General features: G+C 42.9%; 1 protein-coding gene across 2 annotated transcripts in view; it reads right to left on the bottom strand.

Moving 5' to 3' along the window:
- TREH (trehalase) overlaps window positions 1–22,868 on the bottom strand; it is a 49,767-nt gene extending 26,899 nt beyond the window's left edge. The window contains exons 1-3 of one of the 2 annotated variants that reach the window (XM_040325469.1): window positions 22,679–22,868; window positions 9,759–9,859; window positions 5,085–5,232 (exon numbers count right to left, since the gene is read on the bottom strand). In XM_040325469.1, coding sequence (XP_040181403.1) covers window positions 5,085–5,232; window positions 9,759–9,859; window positions 22,679–22,773 — 344 coding nt within the window. In that variant the 5' untranslated portion in view covers window positions 22,774–22,868. The remainder of the gene's footprint in view (window positions 1–5,084; window positions 5,233–9,758; window positions 9,860–22,678) is intronic. The other variant, XM_040325471.1, reaches the window with a different exon arrangement.
- Window positions 22,869–24,429: the final 1,561 nt, after the last annotated feature.

The following is a 24,429-nucleotide window of genomic DNA, read 5'->3' as shown; positions in this document are numbered from 1 at the left end:
AAGAAGCCCCTACCTTCTTGGCAATGGCTGGTCACAAGGATGAGGTGACAAACTCATGGTTTAGAACAATTTTCCGACGGATGTTGGCTCAAAGTTGTCTTGCATACACAAATGTTGTTGGAAATTGCGAACGTCAAGAACGCAGTGACATACAGCATGTAAGACGGCACAATAAAACAGAAGTGCCATAGCAAGTGCGCCACCCTTTGGGCTCCTTCTGCTAATCTTGTGTTAGTAGAAGTTTGGTGAGATACGATTCACGCTTTTCAGCCTGGTGCTTTTTAGTCCGTTACTGCTCTCTGTAGCGTGACGAATGTGCTATCTCCATTACGAACGCTAATTTTAGCAGGACAAAGGCTTTCGTCTCGTACTTGATTCAGAGCATGCGTGGAATTTTGTGCATCGGAATTGTCAACACACGCTCGGAATTTAGGAGAACGGATTTTGGTGTCGGAAAATTTGAGAACCAGCTCTCAAATTTTCGTTGTCGGAAATTCTGACAGAAAATGTCCGATGGGGCTTACACACGGTCGGAATTTCTGACAAAAAGCTCCTATCGAACATTTGTTCGGCATATGACTGCCTGCCAGTTGCACAAGACAGTAAGGCCCCGTACGCACGGCCGAGGAACTCGACGTGCCAAACACATCGAGTTCCTCGGCCAGTTCAGCCCTGAAGCCGCCGAGAGCTCCCATAGAACAACGAGGAAATAGAGAACATGTTCTCTATTTCCTCACCGAGGTCCTCGTCGGCTTCCTCGGCCGAAAGTGTACACACGGCCGGGTTTCTCGGCAGAATTCAGCCAGAAACTCGGTCGGAAGCTGAATTCTGCCGAGGAAACTGGTCGTGTGTACGGGGCCTGACAAACAAATCCCTGTAAAAAACACAGATACTGAGCAAGTTTAAAGGAGAATGTTAAGAAAAGTAATATACCATGAACTTATTCTCTCTGGAGAAGAGACGCTTGAGAGGGGATATGATTTCAGTTTACAAATATCGTTCTGGTGAACCCACAACAGGGATAAATCTTTTTTGCGGAAGGGAGTTTAACAAAACTCCTGATCACTCATTCAAATTAGAAGAAAAGAGATTTAACCATAAACTATGTAGAGGGTTCTTTACTGTAAGAGTGGCCAGGATGTGGAATTCCCTTCCACAGGCGGTGGCCTCAGCAGGGGGCATCGATAGTTTCAAAAAACTATTAGATAAGCACCTGAACGACCAAAACATACAGGGATATACAAGGTAATATTGATTTATAATCACACACATAGGTTGGACTTGATGGACTTGTGTCTGTTTTTCAAACTCACCTACTATGTAACTATGTAACTATGTGCAAGTGTAATTCAAACCATATAGTAAGTTAATGATAAAAAAAATGACTTCCTTTTCAAACTGCTGAAGTATCCTCAGTCAAGAACCAAAAGTCAATAGGAATTAGTTGCAATAGGAATTTAGTTTGTTTGGTATGAAACCTTGAGGGTTTACTTATGTTAAAGGAATGCTGACATGGCAACTTCCCAGAACACTGAGATTTCACCAGGCGGTTAAAGAGCCAGTCCCTGCCATTCAGCAAACAATCTGAAAAAGAAATGAAACAAACAGTCTTCTGCTCATAAGAGCCGGTTCACACTTAGGTGCCACGACTTTGGGGGCGACACCGTAAGGCGTCCTGAAGGCGACTTCAGAGGCGACCTGCAAAATGACCTCTGTATAGAAGTCAATGCAGGTCGCCTGGAGCCGCCCCCGAAGTCGTACAAGAACCTTTTTCTAAGTCGGAGCGACTTGCGTCGCTCCTATTGGAACGGTTCTATTGCATAGAAGACGTGACTCGTCAGGCGGCTCAGTCGCCCCACTGTGAACCGGCTCTTACAGGAAAAAATGGTAGGAATCTGTAACAAAGTTTGTTAAAAATGCTGCAATGTACACTTGGCAAGTGTCTTCAGTCTGTCCCAAGCTTTAATCCCAAGAAAGTATTTATCAGGGAAAATCAGATTTGGAGCCTCCATCCTCAGATGCAATAAAATACATTAATATCAGGCATGCCAGAAAGAAATGGCATCACACTTAGAAACAGACCTGCTATGCTTCAGAGGCTGCGGTCAGGAGGGGACAGTGTTCCACATATGATGGCAGTATCCCAAAGTGAGGAGTTTTTGGATAAGAGTATATACCGTATTTATCTTCATATAACGCGCCCCGGCGTATAGCGCGCACCCCCAACCTAGAAGGAAAATTCCTGGAAAAAAAAGAAATACAGTTTGGATGCCCCTCCTCTGTGTCTTGCTCGGCGTCCATCGGCGGCCTTGTCCAGTCCGGCGTCCTTCTGCGGCCATCGTGGTGACCTCCCTGCTGTGTTTTTCAGCCGATCCACGCTTCCCGCGCTGTGTTTGAACCACTCCGCCGACATATACCGAGCGCAGTACACTCGGGCACGCTCGGGCATGCTCGGCTCTTCTCGCGTAAAGGACGTACAGGACGTGACCGCGAGCTGAGCCGAGCCTGCCCGAGTGTACTGCGGCGGAGTGGTTCAAACACAGCGCGGGAAGCGGGGATCGGCGTATAACGCGCACCCACGATTTTTACCTCACACAAATTAACCCAATCAAATCCCTGAAGCAGGCATTACTAGGTAGTGTGGTGGAAGAGGCACCGAGACATCAGAGGAGACTCATCACTTATATATTTGTGTCTGTAAAAATTATCTTTGCCAAGTCCTGGAAAACGGCGGTCATACCTTTCGATCAGCTTAAAGGGGTTGTAGCGCAGTCCTCCTTCACTTACCTCATCCTTCCATGTTTAAATATCCTTATTTCTTCTAAAAATCCTCACTTCCTGTTCTTCTGTCTGTAACTCAACACCGTAATGCAAGGCTTTCTTCCTGGTGTGGAAAAAGCCTCTTGAGGGGGGAGGGGGCGAGCAGGAGTCTCAGGACGCCCACTAACACACAGCTCCTTTCTCTATCTGCAAAGTAGAGAGAATCCTGACTTGCCTGCTCGCCCCCTCCCCCCTCAAGAGGCTTTCTCCACACCAGGAAGAAAGCCTCGCATTACGGTGTTGAGTTACAGACAGAAGAACAGGAAGTGAGGATTTCTCAGAAGAAATAAGGACATTTAAAAGCAGAAATGAAGGATGAGGTAAGTGAAGGAGGACTGCACTAAGGTAAGGAAGCTATTTAGGGAAAAAAATGTTTTCCTTTACAACCCCTTTAAGTACAAACTCTCCTGGATTAATTAAAGGTTAATGGCTATCTTACAGGACAAAATTAAGCTGTTTAAAAAGGTTTGGCGACTTCAGCGCAACTTCAGAGCGACTTGGAGCAGCTTGCAATGCAACTTAAAGTTGCCTCCAGGACAGGCGACTTTGACTGTGGCCAATCACAGAATATTCAGCTCTGTGAGTGAGTGAGTGAAAAACTTATATAGCGCTGCACATGCGAACTAAATCGCCTCTGGGCGCTCGTTTGTCCATTTCTCCTTTGAGTTCAAAAGAGATGGGTTTTGATCTTTCTCCTAAAGGTCAAGTGATTCTCCTCCAACAGAATGCTGGTTGGTAAAGCGTTCCATAGTCTGGGGCCCTGGAGCGCAAATCTTCGTTCCCCCTTGGACTTGTATCTGGCTTTGGGTATTTGGAGTAGGTTTTAATTGGTGGATCGCAGAACGCGATTGAAGTTGTGAGCTTTTAGTTTTTCGCATAGATATTGGGGGGCTTTTCCCCGAATACACTTATGCGTCAGACAGAGTGCTTTAAAAGTAATTCTGTCTTTTACTGGTAACCAATGAAGGGATCTCAGTGAAGGTGAGATAGATTCCCATGGTTTTTTTCCCAGTCACCAGTCTAGCAGCCGTATTTTGAACGACTTGCAGACGAGTGATTTGGTACTTTGGGAGTCCGAGGTAAAGGGCATTTGCATAGTCCAGTCTGGAGTTAACAATTGTTCCCACCACGACTGCTATGGCCTCTTTGGGAATAAATGGAATAAGTCTGCGTAGTAGGCGCAGCATATGGTGAGATCCGCTGACTACTGACCCTATTTGTGCATCCATTGTCATGTAGGTGTCGAAGATGACTCCGAGACTTTTGACTTTGGTGCTAGGGGTGATGATTTGGCCCAGAATGGGCGGGGGTGTCCAAGTTGTTGCAAGTTGATTCTTTCGATTGGCGTGAAACAGGAGAAGTTCTGTTTTCGATCCGTTGAGTTTAAGATAACTCTTTGTCATCCAGTTTTCTATCAAAGAGAGGGATTTCTCTAGACTGAGATGATGATCCTTTTTGTTGCAGATGCGAAAGTACAGTTGTGTGTCATCTGCATAAGAGTGGTAAAGTAGCTTTTGGCTACTGATGATTTCAAAGAGAGGGCAGAGATAGATATTGAACAGCACCGGCGATAGGGAGGGAAGGGTTTGCCTGAGTAAACTATTTTATTTTCCTGTAAAGTTGTTTCAGTGATCCGACTTTGGAGGCAACTTCCATTGAAATCAATGGGTACAAGTTGCCTAAAAGTCGCCTTAAAGTAGTACAGGAACCTTTTCTGAAGTCGAAGCGACTTCAGTAGTGTACATTAAGACGGCTCTTATTCACTTCAATGGAATTTCTCATGTCGTGCAACTTGGGGCGACACAAGTCGGATCCCAAGTCACTGTAGTGTGAACCGCCACTTAGCAAGGCAACAATCTCAAATGCTTCTCTTGTTAAAAAAAAATCTCAAATGCCTTCAGCCTTACTTGAGGTCCAAAAAGTGGGTCTTCACCTAGGGAGGAACAGGTGGAACAGCCACAACTTTATTGCCGCTACAGTAGGTAAGGGGAGCTGCTTGCAGAGCAATTCTTGATGGGGTCTGCGAGGTAAGGAGGAGAGAATAGGAATCCATGGGCTGTATCAGCCTAAATTTTTTTGGGAGCCGGTGCTATGGGGTATGAGCGAGGGCGGAGTTTACCATTCATACGTTTTCATGGAGATAGGAAACTGGATTAAAATGAAATGTGTAGTCTGCTGGGACATAACCACCTGCCTGTTTGAGGATATATTTTTTGCCTTACATAAATTTTAAAAGTCATCAAAATATATATTTTTGTGAGTACCTTTCATTCCAGTCTGGTGGGTCCCACTGTTCCAGTTCTGTGCCAGGATGATTGAAGGATGTGTTCAGGAATGTGATCAATTTTTCCCTATCCACTAGTCCACTAGGGGGCGTCAGAAGCAGACTCTGAAATTTTTTATGTATTTTGTCTGAAATGTAAATAGTTGCAAAGATGTAAGTTACAAAATTAGGTCGAAAGTATACACTTGTCCATTAATGTCTGGTTCACGTCGGTATACCATTTGACATGCGATTTGACATTTCAAATAGGTGGCAATTGCCGGCAATTGCACCACCATAATCGGTGCGACGCTGCATCGATTTCAAAAAGTAGTTTCTGTACATCTTTTTGCGATTTCGGCTGCGATATACATTGCCATCTGTGCAGAAACATGCACAGATGTCTCTGAAATTGCAGCCGAAATCGGGACGGACATGTGGGAGTGAAACCCTCGCACGGCTTCATTCCCGCAGCTCAGTGTGAACCTGGGCTGAAGTCTATAAAAGAAGAAACCGTAAAGAGTCAGTTCTGAATATGAAGTTTTATCTCCTTTTCCTCCAGTCACAAAGAGTGCCTTTATGACTTTTAGGGGTGCCTTTAATGTGAATAAATTCCCACAAAGTTTACTATATGGATCATTTATTTATACTAGGTGATCATATCACCCCTTTATCGCCACTTCTCATAATTGTTGGAAAATCGCTATTAAAGCGTTTGTTGACCAAAAAATAAAAAAATAAACCTGCTCCTTCAAAGCCCTTTTTACAGCACAGTGCTTGTGTTGTATAATTTGGCCCCCTGTAACACCTGAAATACCTGGCTGATCCTGCCAGTTTCTGCCCTCCCCTCTATACGCTGACCATGGTATATGAGGGCTGCTGAGCCCTGGCACCGTGGTCAGCGTAGTGACTCCATCAGCCCTGCTCTCTGCTATCCTGTGCCTGCCGTTGTCCTCCTTCCTTCCTGTCAGCTCTGTGTCACGGCCTGCTCCCCCCCCCCGTAATTCTTTGCATAACCCTCTTGGTTTCATAAATATGTATCCCCCTGTCTCTGTGTTTTGTAACAAAAAAATACCAGATTTGAACGTGCCGCTCTGCGATCACGTGACCGGCCGACTGTCTCCTCTCTCCTCTCTTCCAGAGTGACGTCAGTGGCCAATTTTTTGCCCCTCCCACTCTAGCTATCAGATGGGGAGAAGAGCAAGCTGGCCGGTCACGTGATCGCCGAATGCTGCATTGAAATTTGGTATTGATAGCATTTTTTTCAATAAAACACAGAGACAGGGGGACACAGGCTTAGGAAACCAAGAGGATTATACAAAGTCATGTGGGTTTTCAACTACTTTAACTCAACATTTGTCTTTTTAAAGAAAATTTGTTTAGCAATGTGTTAATGCGTCAGCATGTGCTGTGTCACACATTGGAGTTGACTGCATTAGGGCAGCCCATTCATTTTGACCAAAAAACTGACACGCAGTAAAACTGACATGCAGTTCATGTGACGCAGTGCGCCATAATGATACACAGGAGTGAGATACTGTGCATTGTGATGCATTGTGTTTTGGAATAGCATTGCTTTAGTGAATTGGGCTGCCATTCAAAATGAATGGCATCATAACATGCTAACGCACATATTGGACCTCCAATTTCTTTGCGGCTTGCAACTTAATTTAACAGAAGTCAATTCAAGTCACAATGAAATTGCAAAAAAGTATCAGTTTAAATATCAGAGCATCAGGTACTCATGCAAATGGTTAGTATTGGCACAGATACCGGTACCAGTATCGTTGCAATGCTAATTTTTACCATGTTGATTTCAATTAAATGATTTATGTTTTATTATTATCAGAGCAGCCTTGTTTATGTCAACTTATTATGCAACATTTTGAGCCTTTTTGGATTTTTTTGAGGAGACTATCTTGCTTCATGATTTACTTGGTACTCCATATAAAGCTTTCTCAGGAGTTGGTCTCCAGCTTGGAATGCTGGGAGATGTAATGTTAATACCCATATAAACGTAATTCAGGACTGGAGGCCCACTGAAGATGGCCTATAGGCTGCAATGCATATTGGGGCAGACGTCACACCGTTGCATGATATCAGTCAGCAGCAACTTTCTATCTTTAACCACTTCAGCTCTGGAAGGTGACCAGGCCAATATTTTATGCGCTAATTAAACTGTACAATGCTGTACCCAAAATAAATTTATATCACTTTTTTCCACACAAACAGAGCTTTCTTTTGGTGGTATTTGATCATCACTAGGTTTTTTAATTTTTGCGATATATAAATGAAAAAAGACCAACATTTTTTAACTGCTTGCAAACCAGCCGCCGCAGTTATACGACGGCAGGTCGGCTCGGCTGCGCGAGATCACGTAGCTATACACACAGCTCCCGGTCCTGTCAGGGGGAGAAATGCCTGATCAATGTATGAACAGCGATCAGTCATTTCCCCAAGTCAGTACCACCCCCCCTTCAGTTAGACCTCTAATGCCCCATACAGACGGTCATTTTTTGTGATGAAAAAAAAATGACGTTTGAAGTGATGAAAAAAAACGACATTTTTGAAACTTCATTTTCAAAAACGATGTAGCATACACACCATCATTTTGAAAAATTATGAACAAAGTGACGGCACTCTAAAGGGGAAGTTCTATTCGCCTTGAGGCTGCTTTTAGCTGGTTACTTGTTAGTAAAAGATGATTCGTGCTTTTTTGTCTGTTACAGCGTGATGAATGTGCTTACTCCATTATGAATGGTAGTTTTACCTCCCGTCTCAAAACTTGCTTCTGGGCATGTGCGGGTTTAAAAACGTCGTTTTGCCCACACACTATCATTTTCATTGACACAAAAAATGACATTTTGAAAAACGACACAAAAAATTCGAGCATGTTCGAATTTTTTTTTTGTCATTTTTCAGAAGACATAAAATGACATTTTGCCCACACACGATCATTTTAATTGACATTTTTAAAAATGTCATTTTATTTCATCACAAAAAATGACCGTCTGTACGCGGCATAAGTGCCTGTTTATGAAACTTTGTAGATCGGTTCTCATGTTGAGATGAGGAGCGATCTACAAACGGCTGGAAACTCCTGAGAACTGCTTCTCTCACTGTAATCTTGCGTAATGTAGCAGGATTACAGTATGAGGAAGTAAAAAAATACACGAATCAGCACACATTATACACCACATATTAATGAAATAATAAAGTTACATTCCCACCAAACAATATACATTAACCTAATTATTAAAAAAACATTGTTTTTATCAATATTTAAAGCTCATACATGTGCCTATTTAAATGTGAATGGTGTATAGTAAATTAATGGAATCCCACATATGTAATGCAGCTATACACCATTCATATAAATGAAAAATACATTTATAATCATCATTTTTTTTTTTTAATAAAGTATACAAATATAAATCCTGTATAACTGTAATAGAACAGTCCATGGGTAAAGCCATATTTTAGGGTTTACAATTTTTTTTTTACTAATAAATAAAAAATGATATAAAAATGACTTTAATAATAGCATTTTAATGCAGGTAGAATTATTTATTTATATATATATATACTATAAATTCCTAACCTTCTCATTTTGGGGTGTGTAATGGTGGGAAAGATGTGTTCTGACTGTATGGCTGCTTGTGTGTGAAGCATGGAAGTCAAAAGACTTCCTTTCTCCTCCACAATACTCAGCCAGCTTCACGCTTCTCTCTCTAATTCTCCACCTCAGAGATGGTGAATCAGAAAGTGAGAATTCTGTCACAGATCGCCAGTGAGGTGCTGAGATCGCACCTTCATAAACTGGCCGTTTCTGTGACAGTCAGTTACAGATTCTCACTGTGCTGAGGTAATCAGTGGAGAACATGTTCTCAGCTGATTACCTCAGTTCAGGGATGGACTGGCCATTGGGACTACAGGGAGTTTCCCGGTGGGCCGATGGCTCAGTGGGCCACTTCAGTGACAGCGGACTGCCGCCCCCCTCCGCTCCTCTGTCTCTCCCTTCCCGCAGCGCTCACCTCCTCTCCCTCCCCGCAGTGCTCAACTGGGGGGAACAGAGAAGCAGGGGGAGGACCAGAGGAGCAGGGGGGATGACAGAGGAGCATGGGGGGAGGGGACAGACAGCTGACTCAACAGCTATGGCGTGGGAGTTTATCACTTCTGCCTAAGTGGGGGGCCATAACGGGGGGCACCGAACTGATTCTTTGCCCCGGTTCTTCCCCACTGGTACTGCCTATAAGAGTACCAGTACCAGCCGTTCTACTCTAATAAAGTAGAATGGCTAGTGGCTAGTGAAGGGGGAGAGGGGGCTTGGGTGGCCGGGGGTGTGGGGGGTGCGGGAGTTGTCTGGCCCTCATGGGAGAGACCTGTCAAAGTGGGCCAGTCTGGATGAAGTCCAGGACCAAATTTTTGTCCCAGTCCAGCCCTGCCTCAGTTTCATAAACTGTTCATGACCTGAGATCAGCGGTGAGAGTTGGGATCACCGCTGATCTCACTTTCATAAAAGGACACCATAGAGAGAGTGAACCTCCCCAATGGGAATACTGACAACAATAAAAATGTTGTTTATTATGTAGTTTAGTTGGTAGTTGTAACATTTGTGTCTAATGCATTATATAAAACATCAACATTATTGACAAAAATAAGAAAAAGTACTCACTAGGCGAATCACGGAGGCTCATGTCAACAAAATGTTTATCATCTTCAAAAATCTTGGCCATCTGGACATGGTGAAGGAATTTTCCCGTGCAAAAGATCTGACTGAGAATTAATTTGATGAAATGTATTTTATTAATTTATCTTTTACAGGTACTTATATAGAACTATCAATTCATGCAGGGCTTTTTCATATATACATCACACATTTGTCATCGGACAATTTGAAAGCATGCTATCCAACATTTGTTGTCGGAAAATCCGATGGTGTGTACGAGGCTTTAGATCCCTAATTCACATGCATACACATATTAGGGACAATTTAGACAGGAGTTAATTAACCTACCGAAAAACTGGAGTACCCAGAAGCAACCTACGCAAGCACAGAGAGAACATGCAAACTCCGGGCAAATAGTGTTGTGTTTGGGATTCTAACCGACGACCCTAACGCTGCTAGCCACTGTGCTGCCATGAAGTAAATTCGAAATTTTAGGCAAGTTAAGAGATTGAATTTTGCATAAACAAACTAAGATACATGAATAGTGTTATTGGTTTAATGTAGAGCTAAAGGCAATTTTTTTTTTTTTTTTTAGTTATAACCGCTTTCAGTTTTTAATTTTTTTGGCATCTTTTTTACCTAAACTTTCTGTCCCATAGCTAAAACAGAAAATGAGAGAACATCCCCGCCAATTAAGGGAATCCCTTAGGCCAGGCATGTCCAAAGTTCGGCCCGCGGGCCGATTGCGGCCCCGTTACGGTTTAATGTGGCCCCCCTGGTAATTTGCATATATATATATATATATATATATATATATATATATATATATATATATAACTTTTGTGGTCCCCAGGGCCACAAAAGATATATACTGTATTAATTGGCGCTGCCTCAGAGAGGACAGGGAGGGGACGAGTGCCATCAGATTACATACAGGAGAATCTTCTGTTTACTCGGCGACGGCTTTATTAAAGACGCCCCAGTATAAACAGGAGATTCTCTTGTATGTAATCTGTTGGCACTCGTCCCGCCCCTCTCCCTGCCCCCTTCGAGGCTGCAGATGGGCATCGATCAGGCTACACTGATGTTAATAGTGAGGCTGCATTCATGGTAATGGAGAGGGTGCATTCGTGGTAGTGGTGAGGCTGCATTCATGGCAATGGTGAGGCTGCATTCATGGCAATGGTGAGGCTGCATTCATGGTAATGGAGAGGCTGCATTCGTGGTAGTGGTGAGGCTGCATTCATGGCAATGGTGAGGCTGCATTCATGGCAATGGTGAGGCTGCATTCGTGGCAATGGTGAGGCTGCAGATGGGCACTCATTAGGCTAATTTTGCTTCACAATTCTTTATTTCAAATATTTTTTCTTTTTTCTGAAACTTTCCTTTTTAATGTGAAGGTGCGTGTTATACGCCGATAAATATGGTATATCCAAATAGCACACCCAAGCTCATCTCTTCACCACACACAAGGCAAGAGAATTCTTGTTGGGCAGTGTATTGGTGCTCGAACAAACACACTTAGACCGACTTTTAATGGTTCAAAGAATGTCAGGCAAAATGGTTGGCCCTCACGCATTTTCACTTCATGAAATCTGGCCCTCTTTGAAAAAAAATTGGACACCCCTCCCTTAGGCCCTCAGATTACCAGAACTAGTGTCCCCATTGGAAGATTATCTCTTTATTATGTTTCTGGGGACAACCCAACATTTTGAATTTTCTTTTACTTTCACTTTCAATGATAATGATAAACAGGACACATAGTGGGCGATTTAGGCCGGGTACACACGGACAAACATGTATGGTGAAAGCGGTCCGTCGGACCGTTTCCACCATACATGTCTGCCAGAGGGCTTCTGTACGATGGTTGTACACACCATCGTACAGAAGTCCGCGCGTAAACAATACGCGGGGCGTGTCCGCGGTGTCGCCGCGTCGATGACGCGGTGTCGCCGCGACAATGACGCGGCGACGTGGGCGGCCCGCCTTTAAAATGCTTCCACGCATGCGTCGAAGTCATTCGACGCATGCGAGGGACGGCGGGCGCCTGGACATGTACGGTAGGTCTGTACTGACGACCGTACATGTCCGAGCGGGCTGAATTCCAGCGGACTGTTTTAAAACAAGTCCAGGAATATTTGTCTGCTGGGAAAAGGCCCGGCGGGCAAATGTTTGCTGGAATTCGGCCCGCTCGCGCCCACACACGACCAAACATGTCTGCTGAAACTGGCCTGCGGGCCAGTTTCAGCAGACATGTTTGCTCGTGAGTATGGGGCCTTACTAAAACTGGAGCACTCAGAATCTGGAGCAGCCATGCGTGGCAGCCAATCAGCTTGTAACTTTAAGCTTGTTCAAGTAAGCCTGAAAATAAAACCTGGAAGCTGATTGGTTTCTATGCAGAGCTGCACCACATTCTGTGTGCTCCAGTTTTAATAAATCAACCAGAGGGGGGATCTCCCTAACAGGGGCACAAACAGCAATAAAAACCTGATAGGAGTTCTAATCTCTCTCCACTATGTCCTTAATTATACTTAGAATATCAGGCATGCAACTAGAAAATTCATATAAAGTTGCTTTAACCGTTTCAGCCCTGGACCATTTTGGTGGTCAAAGATCTGGCCACTTTTTGCGATTCAGCACTGCATCGCTTTAACTGACAATTGCGTGGTCATGCGACGTGGCTCCCAAACAAAATTAACGTTATTTTTCCCCCCACAAATAGAGCTTTCTTTTGGTGGTATTTGATCACCTCTGCAATTTAAATTGTTTGTGCTATAAACAAAAAAAAGCGTACATTTTGAAAAAAATGCTATATTTTTTTCTTTTTGCTATAATAAATATCCTCAAAAAATATATAAATAAACATATTTTTTCCACAGTTTAGGCTGATACGTATTCTTCTACATATTTTTGGTAAAAAAAAAAAATGTCAATAAGCGTTTATTGATTGTTTTTTTTTTTTACTAGTTATGGCAGCGATCAGCGATTTTTATCGTGACATTATGGCGGACACATCGGACACTTTTGACACCATTTTGGGACCATTGTCATTTTTACAGCGATCAGTGTTATAAAAATGTACTGATTGCTGTAAAAATTACACTGGCAGTGAAGGGGTTAACCACTAGGTGGCACTGCAGGGGTTAAATGTTCCCCAGGAAGTGAATCTTACTGTTAGGGGGCGCGGCTACACATGACACGTCACTGATGACCGTTCCCGATGACGGGGAACGGTCATCAGTGACAGTGTCACTAGGCAGAATAGAGGAATACCTTGTTTACTAAGGCATTCCCCTGTTCTGCTCTTGCCGACCGCAATCACGGGACTCCCGGGAACATCGAGTTCCCGGGACGCGAGGCAGATGGCTGGGCGGCAGATTTAAAGGGACGTACCTGTACGCCAATCTGCCTCCCGTGCAATGTTGTCGACATAAATAGTCGTCGTCCGCAAGTGGTTAAGCAGTAATTGAAACATGTCTGAACATCCATCGGGTAAAAATAAGGGCAGCTTTTGAACAGTAGATACTATTTTGGACTAATTGCAGTTTTGGCAAGTAGACATTACTCTTTAGATGAAGCTGGTTAAACCAGCTTAGTGTGCCTTTCCCTCTATAAAATGTAATAAAAATAAAAATAAAAATAATAGAATGACTTTAGCAATCTTGCAACGAATACAATTTTATTTTATTTTTTCCGAATAGCGTGGACCAGTAAAGTTTTAGTGCATTTTTTCCTAGTACATATGGGTATACATTTTTTGGTAGGCCAGTACAGACAAGTGTGCATCTATAAATGTTGCTTTGTGTCATATTCAGGATCCTGTTCCTAATTCTTAGTCAAATGATCCACGTGCCAGAAAAAGGCATTAAAGATTAATCACAACAATACTCAATTCTAAACTGATGACATTTAAAAATAAAAACGCAGTACAAACAAAAATATCTGCCAGCTGTATTCTTGCAGTAATGTTATTGTGACATATTGCAGATTTCCAGTTTAAAGAGAATTAATCTCCAAGAAAAGGGCACTTGGGCATTCACTAATTAGATATGGTAACTTGTTTCCCATGATTCTCTCTGTGTTTATGAAAGAGTATGTGAACCCAACATTTCATATTCCTGATATGTGCCTGCTGTACCATGTACTTGTATGAGAAAGTATCCCTTTTTCTTTTTATTGCTGGTGTTCCTGTCAGCCCCACTTCTTTCCTATTAAAAACTGACCACACTAGGCACGAAAGCACATTGTTTTTAGTCTTGTAGCTGTGCTAAGAACTCAGCCTTCTCTCCAATATTCAGACTTGTCCTGACACGCCCCCTGCATATACATTCACTTGGAAGATCAGGGTGCTGCTGTTTCCCCTCCCCCAGCTCTCTAAGCTGTTTTAAGCATATGCATCTGAGAATAGAGGGTATGTAACCACTTACAAAAAAGGGGTAAAATGTATTTATGATTTCTTTTATATACACAAATGTTTTGTCTTTCATTTCGTTTTTTAAATGGAATAAGTTATTTTACAAGGTGAGGGTTTTCATCAGGGGTGCCCAACCTTTTGAAGAGCGCGGGCCACTTAAGCAACTTGGTAACCAGTCGTGGGCCACAATGAGCGGAGCAGGTGGATGACAGGGCACTGCTACTCTATAGGCCCTCCAATCCGCCCAAATTGAAGGGGACGAAATCCCTTCAATTTTTTTTTTAGAGGATCGGATTGGAGGTAGGCGGGTGTAAACGGACAAAAGTCTGTTTTCATCTGCTGCTCTATAGAGGTGAATTGGCCCTACCCAATCGGACCCTCAATTCACCTCTATAGAGCAGCAGATGAAAACAGACTTTTGTCCGTTTACACCCGCCTACCTCCAATCCGATCCTCTAAAAAAAGAAATTGAAGGGGCTGGATCTGGGGCTGGATCTGGGCCTGCCAACCCACCATTCCAGAGCAGGAGGTCGCGGGCCACATCAGAGGGCTCCATGGGCCACATGTGGCACCCGGGCCACTGGTTGGCCACCTCTGGTTTACATACTTTAAGGATGAATGAAATTGAAAGCATTAATTTTCTCAAACTTGTGGCAGAAATCAGCAAGTTTTTTATAATTTTAGAAATGCATTTGAATCAGTAGGAAACTAAGGCGGTTTGAATATAATGGGCTTTTTTTTATGGCTTCAGAGGGTTACTAAAGCTCCTTATACAAATACCTAAAAATAACAACAAATATTTAAAGTAGAGGTTCACCCGATTTAGTCACTTTGTCCGATTCACTAGTCCCCCGCGATGTACATAACGATTTTGCTAGTCCAAAAAATTCTAAAAATCTCCATACCTTCTTTCTAGCAGCTCGACCAGGCACTTCCTGGTTGTAGGGTTGCGGGACTAGGCATGTCGCTTTGCTACGCAAAGGATTTTGGGAGCTATCACGTGTGTCTCTGGACGATGACGAGACACTATTCATTTCAGCAGCCAGAGGAGAAATCTCGCGAGATTTCGAACGTCACATGACTGCACACGGTCATGTGACCGGGGGCGGATACAATTCGCCCATTGTAAATAATTCACAGCATCCCGGAAGATCGTGCAGGAGGGCTTCAGAGTGCCCGCAGTTAAGATGGCAATGTCCATCGAGAAATTTTATAAAATCTATTTCTGAGGGATATCGTGCTGCTAGCGGCTGCGAGGACGAGATTGGTGAGTACTATTTTCTTTGTACCACCAGCGTTACAAAAAGGTTTTTAAAAAAAAATGTTTTCCCGCGGAACTCCCGCTTTAAGCAGCACGTTACATATTGTTAATGTTCACCAGCCCCTGTCCTCAGAGAATCTACAATCTAGTGTGCCTCTCTCACATGCAAACAAATAGTAGAGACGTTTGGAGCCAATAAAGCTGGATACACACTATACAATTTTCTGAAGATTTTTTCCTTCTGCTTTACCAAAACCATATAATATGAGGTCAAACCTTAAAGCCTCGTAAAGCCTCGCCATAATTGTCTGGCTGAATTAACGACAACAAATGTTGGCTGTTCATGCTCACCAATTGTTGGGCAATAAATCTGTCACATCGGTTTATCCAATCGTGTGTATGTAAGAACGTCCAACTAAAATCCAAAGTACAAACACGCATGCTCAGAACCAATGTTAAACATTAGCCAACAATAGCAGAAGTTGTCCGAAGGGTGGCAGTAAAGAGCTGAAAAACAACGTCGTTTGGTAAATGTTGGCTGAATATGTTGTGCCGTGTGTATGCAGAACAAGTTCACGGGCAACGCTCTTCAAAAAGAGATCCTGCGCTCTATGGCCCGGATTCAGAAACAATTTACGTTGGCGTATCTATTGATACGCCGCGTGAATTCTAGCATGCGCGGCGTATCTTCTTTCTGTATTCAGAAAGCAAGATACGCCGAAATTTGGCTAAGATACGACTAACGTAAGTCTCTTACGCAGTTGTATCTTAGTTGCATATTTACACTGGCCACTAGGTGGCGCTTCCGGAGATTAACGCATAAAATATGCAAATTAGGTAGATACGCCGATTCAGAAACATACGTCCGCCCGGCGCATTTTTTTACGTAGTTTACGTAAGGCTTTTTCCGGCGTAAAGTTACCCCTGCTATATGAGGCGTAGCCAATGTTAAGTATGGACGTCGAGCCAGCGTCGAATTTTGTGTCATTTACGTCGTTTGCGTAAGTCGTTTGCGAATAGGGCTTTGCGTAAGTTACGTTCACGTCGAAGCCAATGAGGCTTTGCGGCGTAATTTGGAGCATACGCACTGGGATACGTCCACGGACGGCGCATGTGCCGTTCGTTAAAAACTTCATTTATGTGGGGTCACAGCGAATAAGAATAAAACACGCCCACATCTTCCTATTTTGAATTAGGCGGGCTTACGCCGGCCCTCATACGCTACGCCGCCGTAACTTAGGGCGCAGGTTCTTTCTGAATACAGAACCTGCCTCACTAGGTTATCTGAGATACGCTACGCCCGCACAAAGTAACGCCGGGCTTTCTGAATCCGGGCCTATCTTTTTAAAGCAGTTTTTCAGTTGGAAAAAGTCTTGGCCGGGATTCCCGATCAAAAGCCCTCATCAGATTTTTTTCAACAGGAAAACCGATCGTGTGTGCGGGGCAAGTGAGTAAAATTAGGAGTTTTCACTTAGTTTTTTTTTTTCACTTTTGCTGTGAATACATCAGGAGCTGGTGTTTTTTTATACTGCTTTACTAGAGAACGCCATCATCTTTCTTTACATGAGACTAGTACACATGAAACGTGTGGCCTCATGAGAGTGCTACAAATGAATGACATCTATTATCATTAGATAATGTATTTCGTAACACAGTAACATGTGAACACAGTGCAACCACTCCCTTAATCTACTTTTCCCAGTAAAACTGGTTGGAAAATAAAAAGATGTTACCTCTTGAGTGGTTAGCTTAATATGATTTTAATATATATATATATATATATATATATATATATAGCCACACAAAAGGTATTCTCTACATTTATTTGCTTTCCTACTACAGCCCATGGCTAACATAGGTCAAATAAAACAGAATGTAGAGAAGGATAATGACCTACTTTTACTAGTTTTAGTGGTATTTGTTCAGTATATTACAATAACAAAGACGACAACGGGTAATCACACTTTTTCTAGGACTTATTACTGCCAGTTACATAAAATGCATCAGAAACTATTGTCTGTTGTCTTCGGTTTTTAGCAACTACAAAGTGTGAATGATTTCCTTGGCATGCACTTTGGCTACTGCCCGGTGGCAATTGTTATGTTAGAGTGCATGTGGCCTTACATTACAACAGCCCAACATTCCTTCACCTTGCCTGAGCAGAATACAGCCTGAGAACAAAGGCCAATAGTTCTGTCATTATATCTTGTACCAATAATGTTCATATGGCCAACTTTGGGATATAAAGATTACACAAGTATTAACATTAATGGATGTGTGTTGATGAAAAGACCAAAGCGATGTTCCTGATGAATGTTTTGCTGTAACAATTGCAGAAATGTTCCCTCTTGCTAGATTTTTGGTAATAACATTTTTCATAAATGTAACATTCACAGGGCTGGTGCAAGGATTTTTGACACCCTAGGCAAAACCTTATTTTGCCCCCCCCCCCCCTGGCTCTACCCCCTTTGCCCTGCTCATGTATACCCCACCTTTTCAATGAAGCACCCATCAAATGCAGCCCACCAGCGCCCATCAAATGCAGCCTCACCAGCGCCCATCAATGAAGCCTTACCAGCGCCCATCAAATGCAGCCTCACCAGCGCCCATCAAATGCAGCCTCACCAGCGCCCATCAAATGCAGCCTCACCAGTGCCCATCAATGCAGCCCACCAGCGCCCATCAATGCAGCCTCACCAGCGCCCATCAATGCAGCCTACCAGTGCCCATCAATGAATGTTTTCTTGCTTTCATTCATTTGGGAGTCAAGACACAGACACTGCATGTGTACTAGTGCCACCGTTGCACCTCTGACACTATTGGGTTATTTACGAAAGGCAGATCCACTTTGCACCACAAGTGCAAAGTGCACTTGAAATTGCACTGAAAGTGCACTTGGAAGTGCAGACGCTGTAAATCTGAGGGGAAGATCTGAAATGAGGAGAAGCTCTGCTGATTTTATCATCCAATCATGTGGAAGCTAAAATGCTGTTTTTTTTCCCTTGCATGTCCCCCTTAGATCTACAGTGACTGCACTTCCAAGTGCACTTTGCACTTGTAGTTTGCACTTGTTGTGTAAAGTGAATTTGCCTTTAGTAAATAACCCCCTATGTGCAAATGGAGCAGCGGCTGCCTGCTGATGCTGAGACTTAGTTGCTTGCTGCAGAGAGAAGAGAGTAGAAACACCAGTGGCCAGGCGCCCTCGGCAGAAGTACACCCTAGGTGGCTGTCTAGTTTGCCTAGTGGTAGCACAGGCCCTGCATTCAGTAGTGACCCTTGTGTTGTTGCATGAGCCCTAAAAAGATATTGTGCCCAACCAAATATCAAAGAAAAATATATTTGATGACATGTTTTAGTTTTCCCAAGTTATGTACAACAGCATGCAAAGTGGTTGTAAGTGCAGGAATCAGCAGGGAAGAAAATAGAAGGAACGTCTGGCATTACAGGTAGGTATAACTTACCATTGGAAGAAGCTTCCATTATTAACATTACCACTTGTTGCTCTCTATAAAATGAATTATGCCCGTCTGGCAAACTACCCTTACAGATTTTAAACAGTAATGTGTTCAAGGTGCACTTTACAAGATTGTGGTCTTCTGTCTAGAAAAACACAATTTATACTCTGGTGAATATTGATTTTTTCTTGGTGAGGGATGATTATAGATTTATGACCCCTCCCATCACTGCCCATATATATTTCCCAGCTGTAGCTGCTCTTAGATTGTTATTTTAGCTTGTTTCTAGTATTCATTTTTCAATGCCTTTCCTTTAGCAATTATGTCAGTAAGACACTGGTAGGAAATAAAAGGCCACCAGTACAGTATACCCTCAGGTTGTATATAGTTACATAGTAGTTAAGGTTAAATAAAGACACAAGTTCATCCATGTCAACCTGAGCGTGTTTGTGTGTGAGTGTGTGTTTATGTCACTACCCTTTTCCACATCCCTCTACATTGTGTTCAATAAGATAAGTTTTTCAATTTATCTACACTCCCCTCTGAAACCACCAACTGTGGAATGGAGTTCCACATCCTTACTACTCTAACAGTTAGACTACTTTCACACTGGGGCGGTGAGAGCGTTGGTGATAAAACGCTGCTAGTTTTAGCGGTACTTTACTGTCATTTTAGCAGCGCTTTTCGGCTGCTATCGGGCCACTTTTAACCCCCGCTATTGGCCAAAGAAGGGGTTAATAGCGCCCGCTATTAATGGGCAGGGCATTTTAGGAGCGATGTATACACCGCTCCTAAACTGCCCTAAAGATGCTGCTTGCAGGACTTTTTTTAACGTCCCGCAAGCGCACCGCTCCAGTGTGAAAGCACTCGGCCTTTCATACTGGAGTGACAAGAGAGGCACTTTGCAGGTGCTATATTTAGCGCTAAGAGGGTGGATCTGAGACTAGGAAAGACTGGAAAGCTGTCTATAGATGGGTAAGTGTTTTTCTTATAACTAGAGGGTAGAATGAAAAAAAAACAGGCGAGTTGGATGGGGGAATCCTCCCCGTCTAGTCTTTGCATCCCAGAAGACACACACCTGTTGATTCACCTGCTCAGACTTACCAGATTCACATATTTTGAACTCCAGCTTTTATCACACATGGACTCAGTGAGACTTCTGGGGACACACTTTCACATCCGCACCATGCCTGTCCTCTGTTTTGCCCCATCGGGGTCCCGTTTGGCTCCGCCTCCTCAGCTCCCGGGTGAGACACCTGCTGCTGCCTTTGGGAGTCACGCACCTGGTGTCCTGGCCTTATTTAGTGGTACATTCATACACTCGTGAAACGCATCGGGTACACTAGATGCCCGTGTATTACATGTATATTACTCATATATGTACCTACTGTCTATTCACATGTATGTTGTTCTATAACTGGCCATTGGTTATGATATCAATGTATGCATGACGCATATACGTTATACTTTAGTTACTGGTACTATGTTTACTGGCCAAATGGTGCCCACCTCATCTAAAGTCCCATCAGGGTGAATCCTTTGCTGAATCCTCCCCGCTGAGTCATTATATTCTGACAGCGGGGAGACTGCCCCCCATCAGAATATACACAGATCAGTGATAAGGCCCATACACACGATCAGACTTTTTGACATCAATTGTCCGACAGACGTGTTTTATCAGACAATCCGACCGTATGTATGCTCCATTGGACAAATGTTCGCTGTGAATGCTCTCTACATTTTCGGCAACAAATGTCCGATGGAAGATAATGCGAACGTGTGTACACAAGTCCATCGGACTAAAGTCCAAAGTACAAAAACGCATGCTCAGAACCAATGCTAAAGATCAGCCAACAATAGCAGAAGTTGCCCAAAGGGTGGCGGTAAAGAGCTAAAAAAAACATGTGATTTGGTGAAAGTTGGCTGAAAATGTCCTGCCGTGTGTATGCATACCAAGTTCATGGCCAATGCCCATTCAGACCAAAATCCACGGAAAAGTCTGAGAGAAGTCCGATCGTGTGTATGAGGTTTTAGGGGCTATAGCCTACAGATTTGATCAAGGGGACATTTTACAGCAGATTGACTTCTGTACATTCATAGTGCCCACACAAGGATCGAAATTCGTCCGGTCCCTGCTGAAACAGCTGAATTTTGATCCATCTATGGGTAGCTTAACCACTTGCTTACTGGGCACTTAAACCCCTCTCCTGCCCAGACCAATTTTCAGCTTTCAGCACTGTCACTCTTTGAATGACAATTGCGCGGTCATACTACACTGTACCCAAATTATATTTTTATAATTTTTCCCCCCCAAAATTTGTTTTTTTTTTGGGGGGGGGGGTATTTGATCACATCTGCAGTTTTAATTTTTTGTTAAAAAAATTCCAAGACACCAAATAAAAAAAATACAAAACCGTCTTATTTTGTTATAACATTTTGCAAACAGGTAATTTTTCTCCTTCATTTATGTACGCTGAGGAGGCTGCACTGATGAGCACCGATAGGCTGCACTGATGGGCACCAATAAAGCGGCACTGGTGGGCACTGATAGGCGGCACTGGTGGGCACTGATAGGTGGAACAGGTGGGCACTGAGAGGTGACACTGAGAGATGGCATTGATGGGTGTCACTGAAGGGCATTGATAGGTGGCACTGGTGGACACTGAGAAGTGGCACTGATAGGCAGCACTGATAGGTGGCAGTGATGGGCACTGATCGGCACTAGTAGGTGACACCAATAGGCAGTACTGCTAGGTGGCACTGATGAGGCACTGATTGCCACCACTGGTGGGCATTGATAGGTGGTGGTCTTGGGCATTGATAGGTGGCACTGTTTTACACTGGTAGGCACTGATTTGTGGCACTGTGGGCACTGACAGGTGGCACTGGTAGGCACAGATAAGGCGGATGTGCCTCTTCCTCTTCGGGACCGATGTCCCTTGCACAAAAGCCAGTGATGTGAAAAAAAAACAATTATCAAGCTTTTGTTTACATCACGTGATCAGCTGTCATTGGCTCAGTGGTCTCAGTGACTCAGTGATCACAGCGCGTGCCGTGCACGCCCTCCTGGCAAAGCAGATCCGCGCTGTAGCCATCATTCGGCTATAGCGCGGTTCTGAAGGAGTTAAGCTATGACTTTCAGTCATTCTATGCAGTAAATTGCATTGTTTATTTTCCTAGACCTCTCTAATGGGGACCCCCTTCTATCTCAAGACCCCAAAGCAGCTGCATTGGCTGCCATGGCTATTGTTATGCCACTGCTGTCAGGCATGAGAATTTAATAACAAACGGGAAAAAAGGAGAGCAAACACTGGGCTCAATAAAGTATTAAAACTGGAAAATAATAAAATTCACATTTAAATGCATAATCTTTAGCATGAAATTACCTGGCACTTGGCTCTGTGGATGCTTTTCATGCTGAAGCCTACTTACTAATGTGAGTATGAATTATTTCATCTCTAATTAAAATGATCCAATTGTAACACTTTCCCTGCACCTTGTTTGCTGTCCTTATGTCTGTATAACCTGGACCCCCCCTGATCATACCAAGGAGCTGCAGGAATTGTTGTCTACCTTCCAAGAACATTACGGACCAAGAAACATTTGCAATCACACAGGTTATATTATGTGCAATACTTTTCTATATTTTTATGAATACAAAATAGGGCACTGTCAAAATCTATAAATTAGTCCATAAAAAATAAGCTATAATTAATAAACTGTAAAGTATTCAACATCCAAAATGATTGTATATACACAGTTTCCCTTTTCACATGTTTTAAAATGTAATGCTTACCTGTCACATGGAGTGGTAAAGTTTCCATTGACACCTTTCTTCTGTAAAACACAGAATAGGGTAAGAAGTGTCACCCACCAAGCTGAAGAATTCATTGTATGTTGCAGTGAGTAAAACAAACCAAGTGACTGCTCAAAGTTCCACAAGAAGACAGAGGTTGGACAAGGTTTAATGTGTCATTAATAGTCTATTCTTTGGCATTCTGCCATATGTTTTCTTCTTACTACACCCATGTATCTTGTCCTATTAAATGCTTACATTCTGGGACTTTTGGACTTGGGGCTGGGTTGGGTTGCAGTTACAAGTTAACTTAACAGCATGCTAGGGACCTGGGGCTAGCCAAGTGACCCCATAGGACTAGTCACCCTTCTACAACCCCTTCTTTAGTTCCTGATTGGTCTTCCATGGTTCACAGATTTAACCCTTTCGCTGCCAGGCCCTGTGCTCCATTTTTACCCTCAGGTAACCAGACCATTTATGCAATTTTTCTTTTGCTTTTTTATTTTTCACTTATAGCTTTCAAAGTTTGTAAAAGACCCCCCAAACCATATATTTTCTGAAAGCACATGACCAGTAGAATAAAAATAAAGTGCTACTGATTTCTAAGGTCCCACGATATCTGTGCAAATGTTTATCAAAACAATATTTTTACTAAAAATCCACTAAAAATATGATTAGCAGATACTGTAAAGTACACAGCAAATTTTACAAAATTCCTACTAAATATAAAAGCCTAACCTGTATGGAGTTAATAAATAACAACATTTTTTTTTTTTTACATTGTGCCTTTTTGCAAAGTGGTTAAAATTGAACATACGCAAACATGTAAATATCCAAATTTCTCTAACAATCTGAAGGTTTTAATTTTTCCCTTACAGCTTTCAGAATTTGTGAAAGACCCCCCAAAACCATATATTTTCTGAAAGCATTTGACCTCAAGAAAAAAAAGATGGTGCTACTGAAATACACTAAAACCATTAGTAGCAGATAAAAACACAGCTAATTTAAAAAAAAAACTCCTGCTAAATCCCTACTAAATATAAAAGCTTAAGGAGATTTTCATTTTTCACTTACAGCTTTCAGAATTTGTATAAGACCCCCCAAACCATACATTTTCTGAAAGCACATGGCCAATAGAATAAAAATAAGGTGCTACTGATTTTTAAGGCAGTAGGATATTTGCGCAAATGTTTATCAAAACAATATTTTTGCTAAAAATTCACTAAAATCATTAATAGTGTACATAAACACCACACAAAAAAAAATCCTGCTAAATTGCTACTAAAGCATGTTCACATGTGACATACTAAAGTGTACGCCCATGGTACATGTTTACCTGCACAGGGATGCACAGGTGTTCTGTGCATTCCCATACAGGCAGTCCCATTTATGTCAATGGGGATGCAACGGCTGCACAGGCAATCTGTGAGTGTGGGTACATGACCCCAAACACAGATAGTGTGAGCTCAGGGACATGAATCTACATGGATATAAAAGTGGGAGCAATGGCTCTGTTTGTGCAGGTGCTACACCCCAAATGACATGAATGGGAATGCCTGCAGAGAGATGCATGTGAATCTCTGTTAAGGTACACTGTGTATGCCCTGTGTGAACAAGGCCTTAGGCCCCTTTCACACAAGCAGACCAATCGGGTCTGCCTGTTCATTGTTTAGGTGGGCCCAATCAGACCACCCATCGTTCTCTATGGAGAGGCTGATATGAATGGGCATGTGTCTGTTTACACCCGCCTG

The sequence above is a fragment of the Rana temporaria genome, chromosome 10 (assembly GCF_905171775.1).
Source record: "Rana temporaria chromosome 10, aRanTem1.1, whole genome shotgun sequence".
NCBI classification, from domain to species: Eukaryota; Metazoa; Chordata; class Amphibia; order Anura; family Ranidae; genus Rana; species Rana temporaria.
Note: the sequence above shows the minus strand (reverse complement) of the source record. Positions and strands in the feature narration are given on the sequence as shown.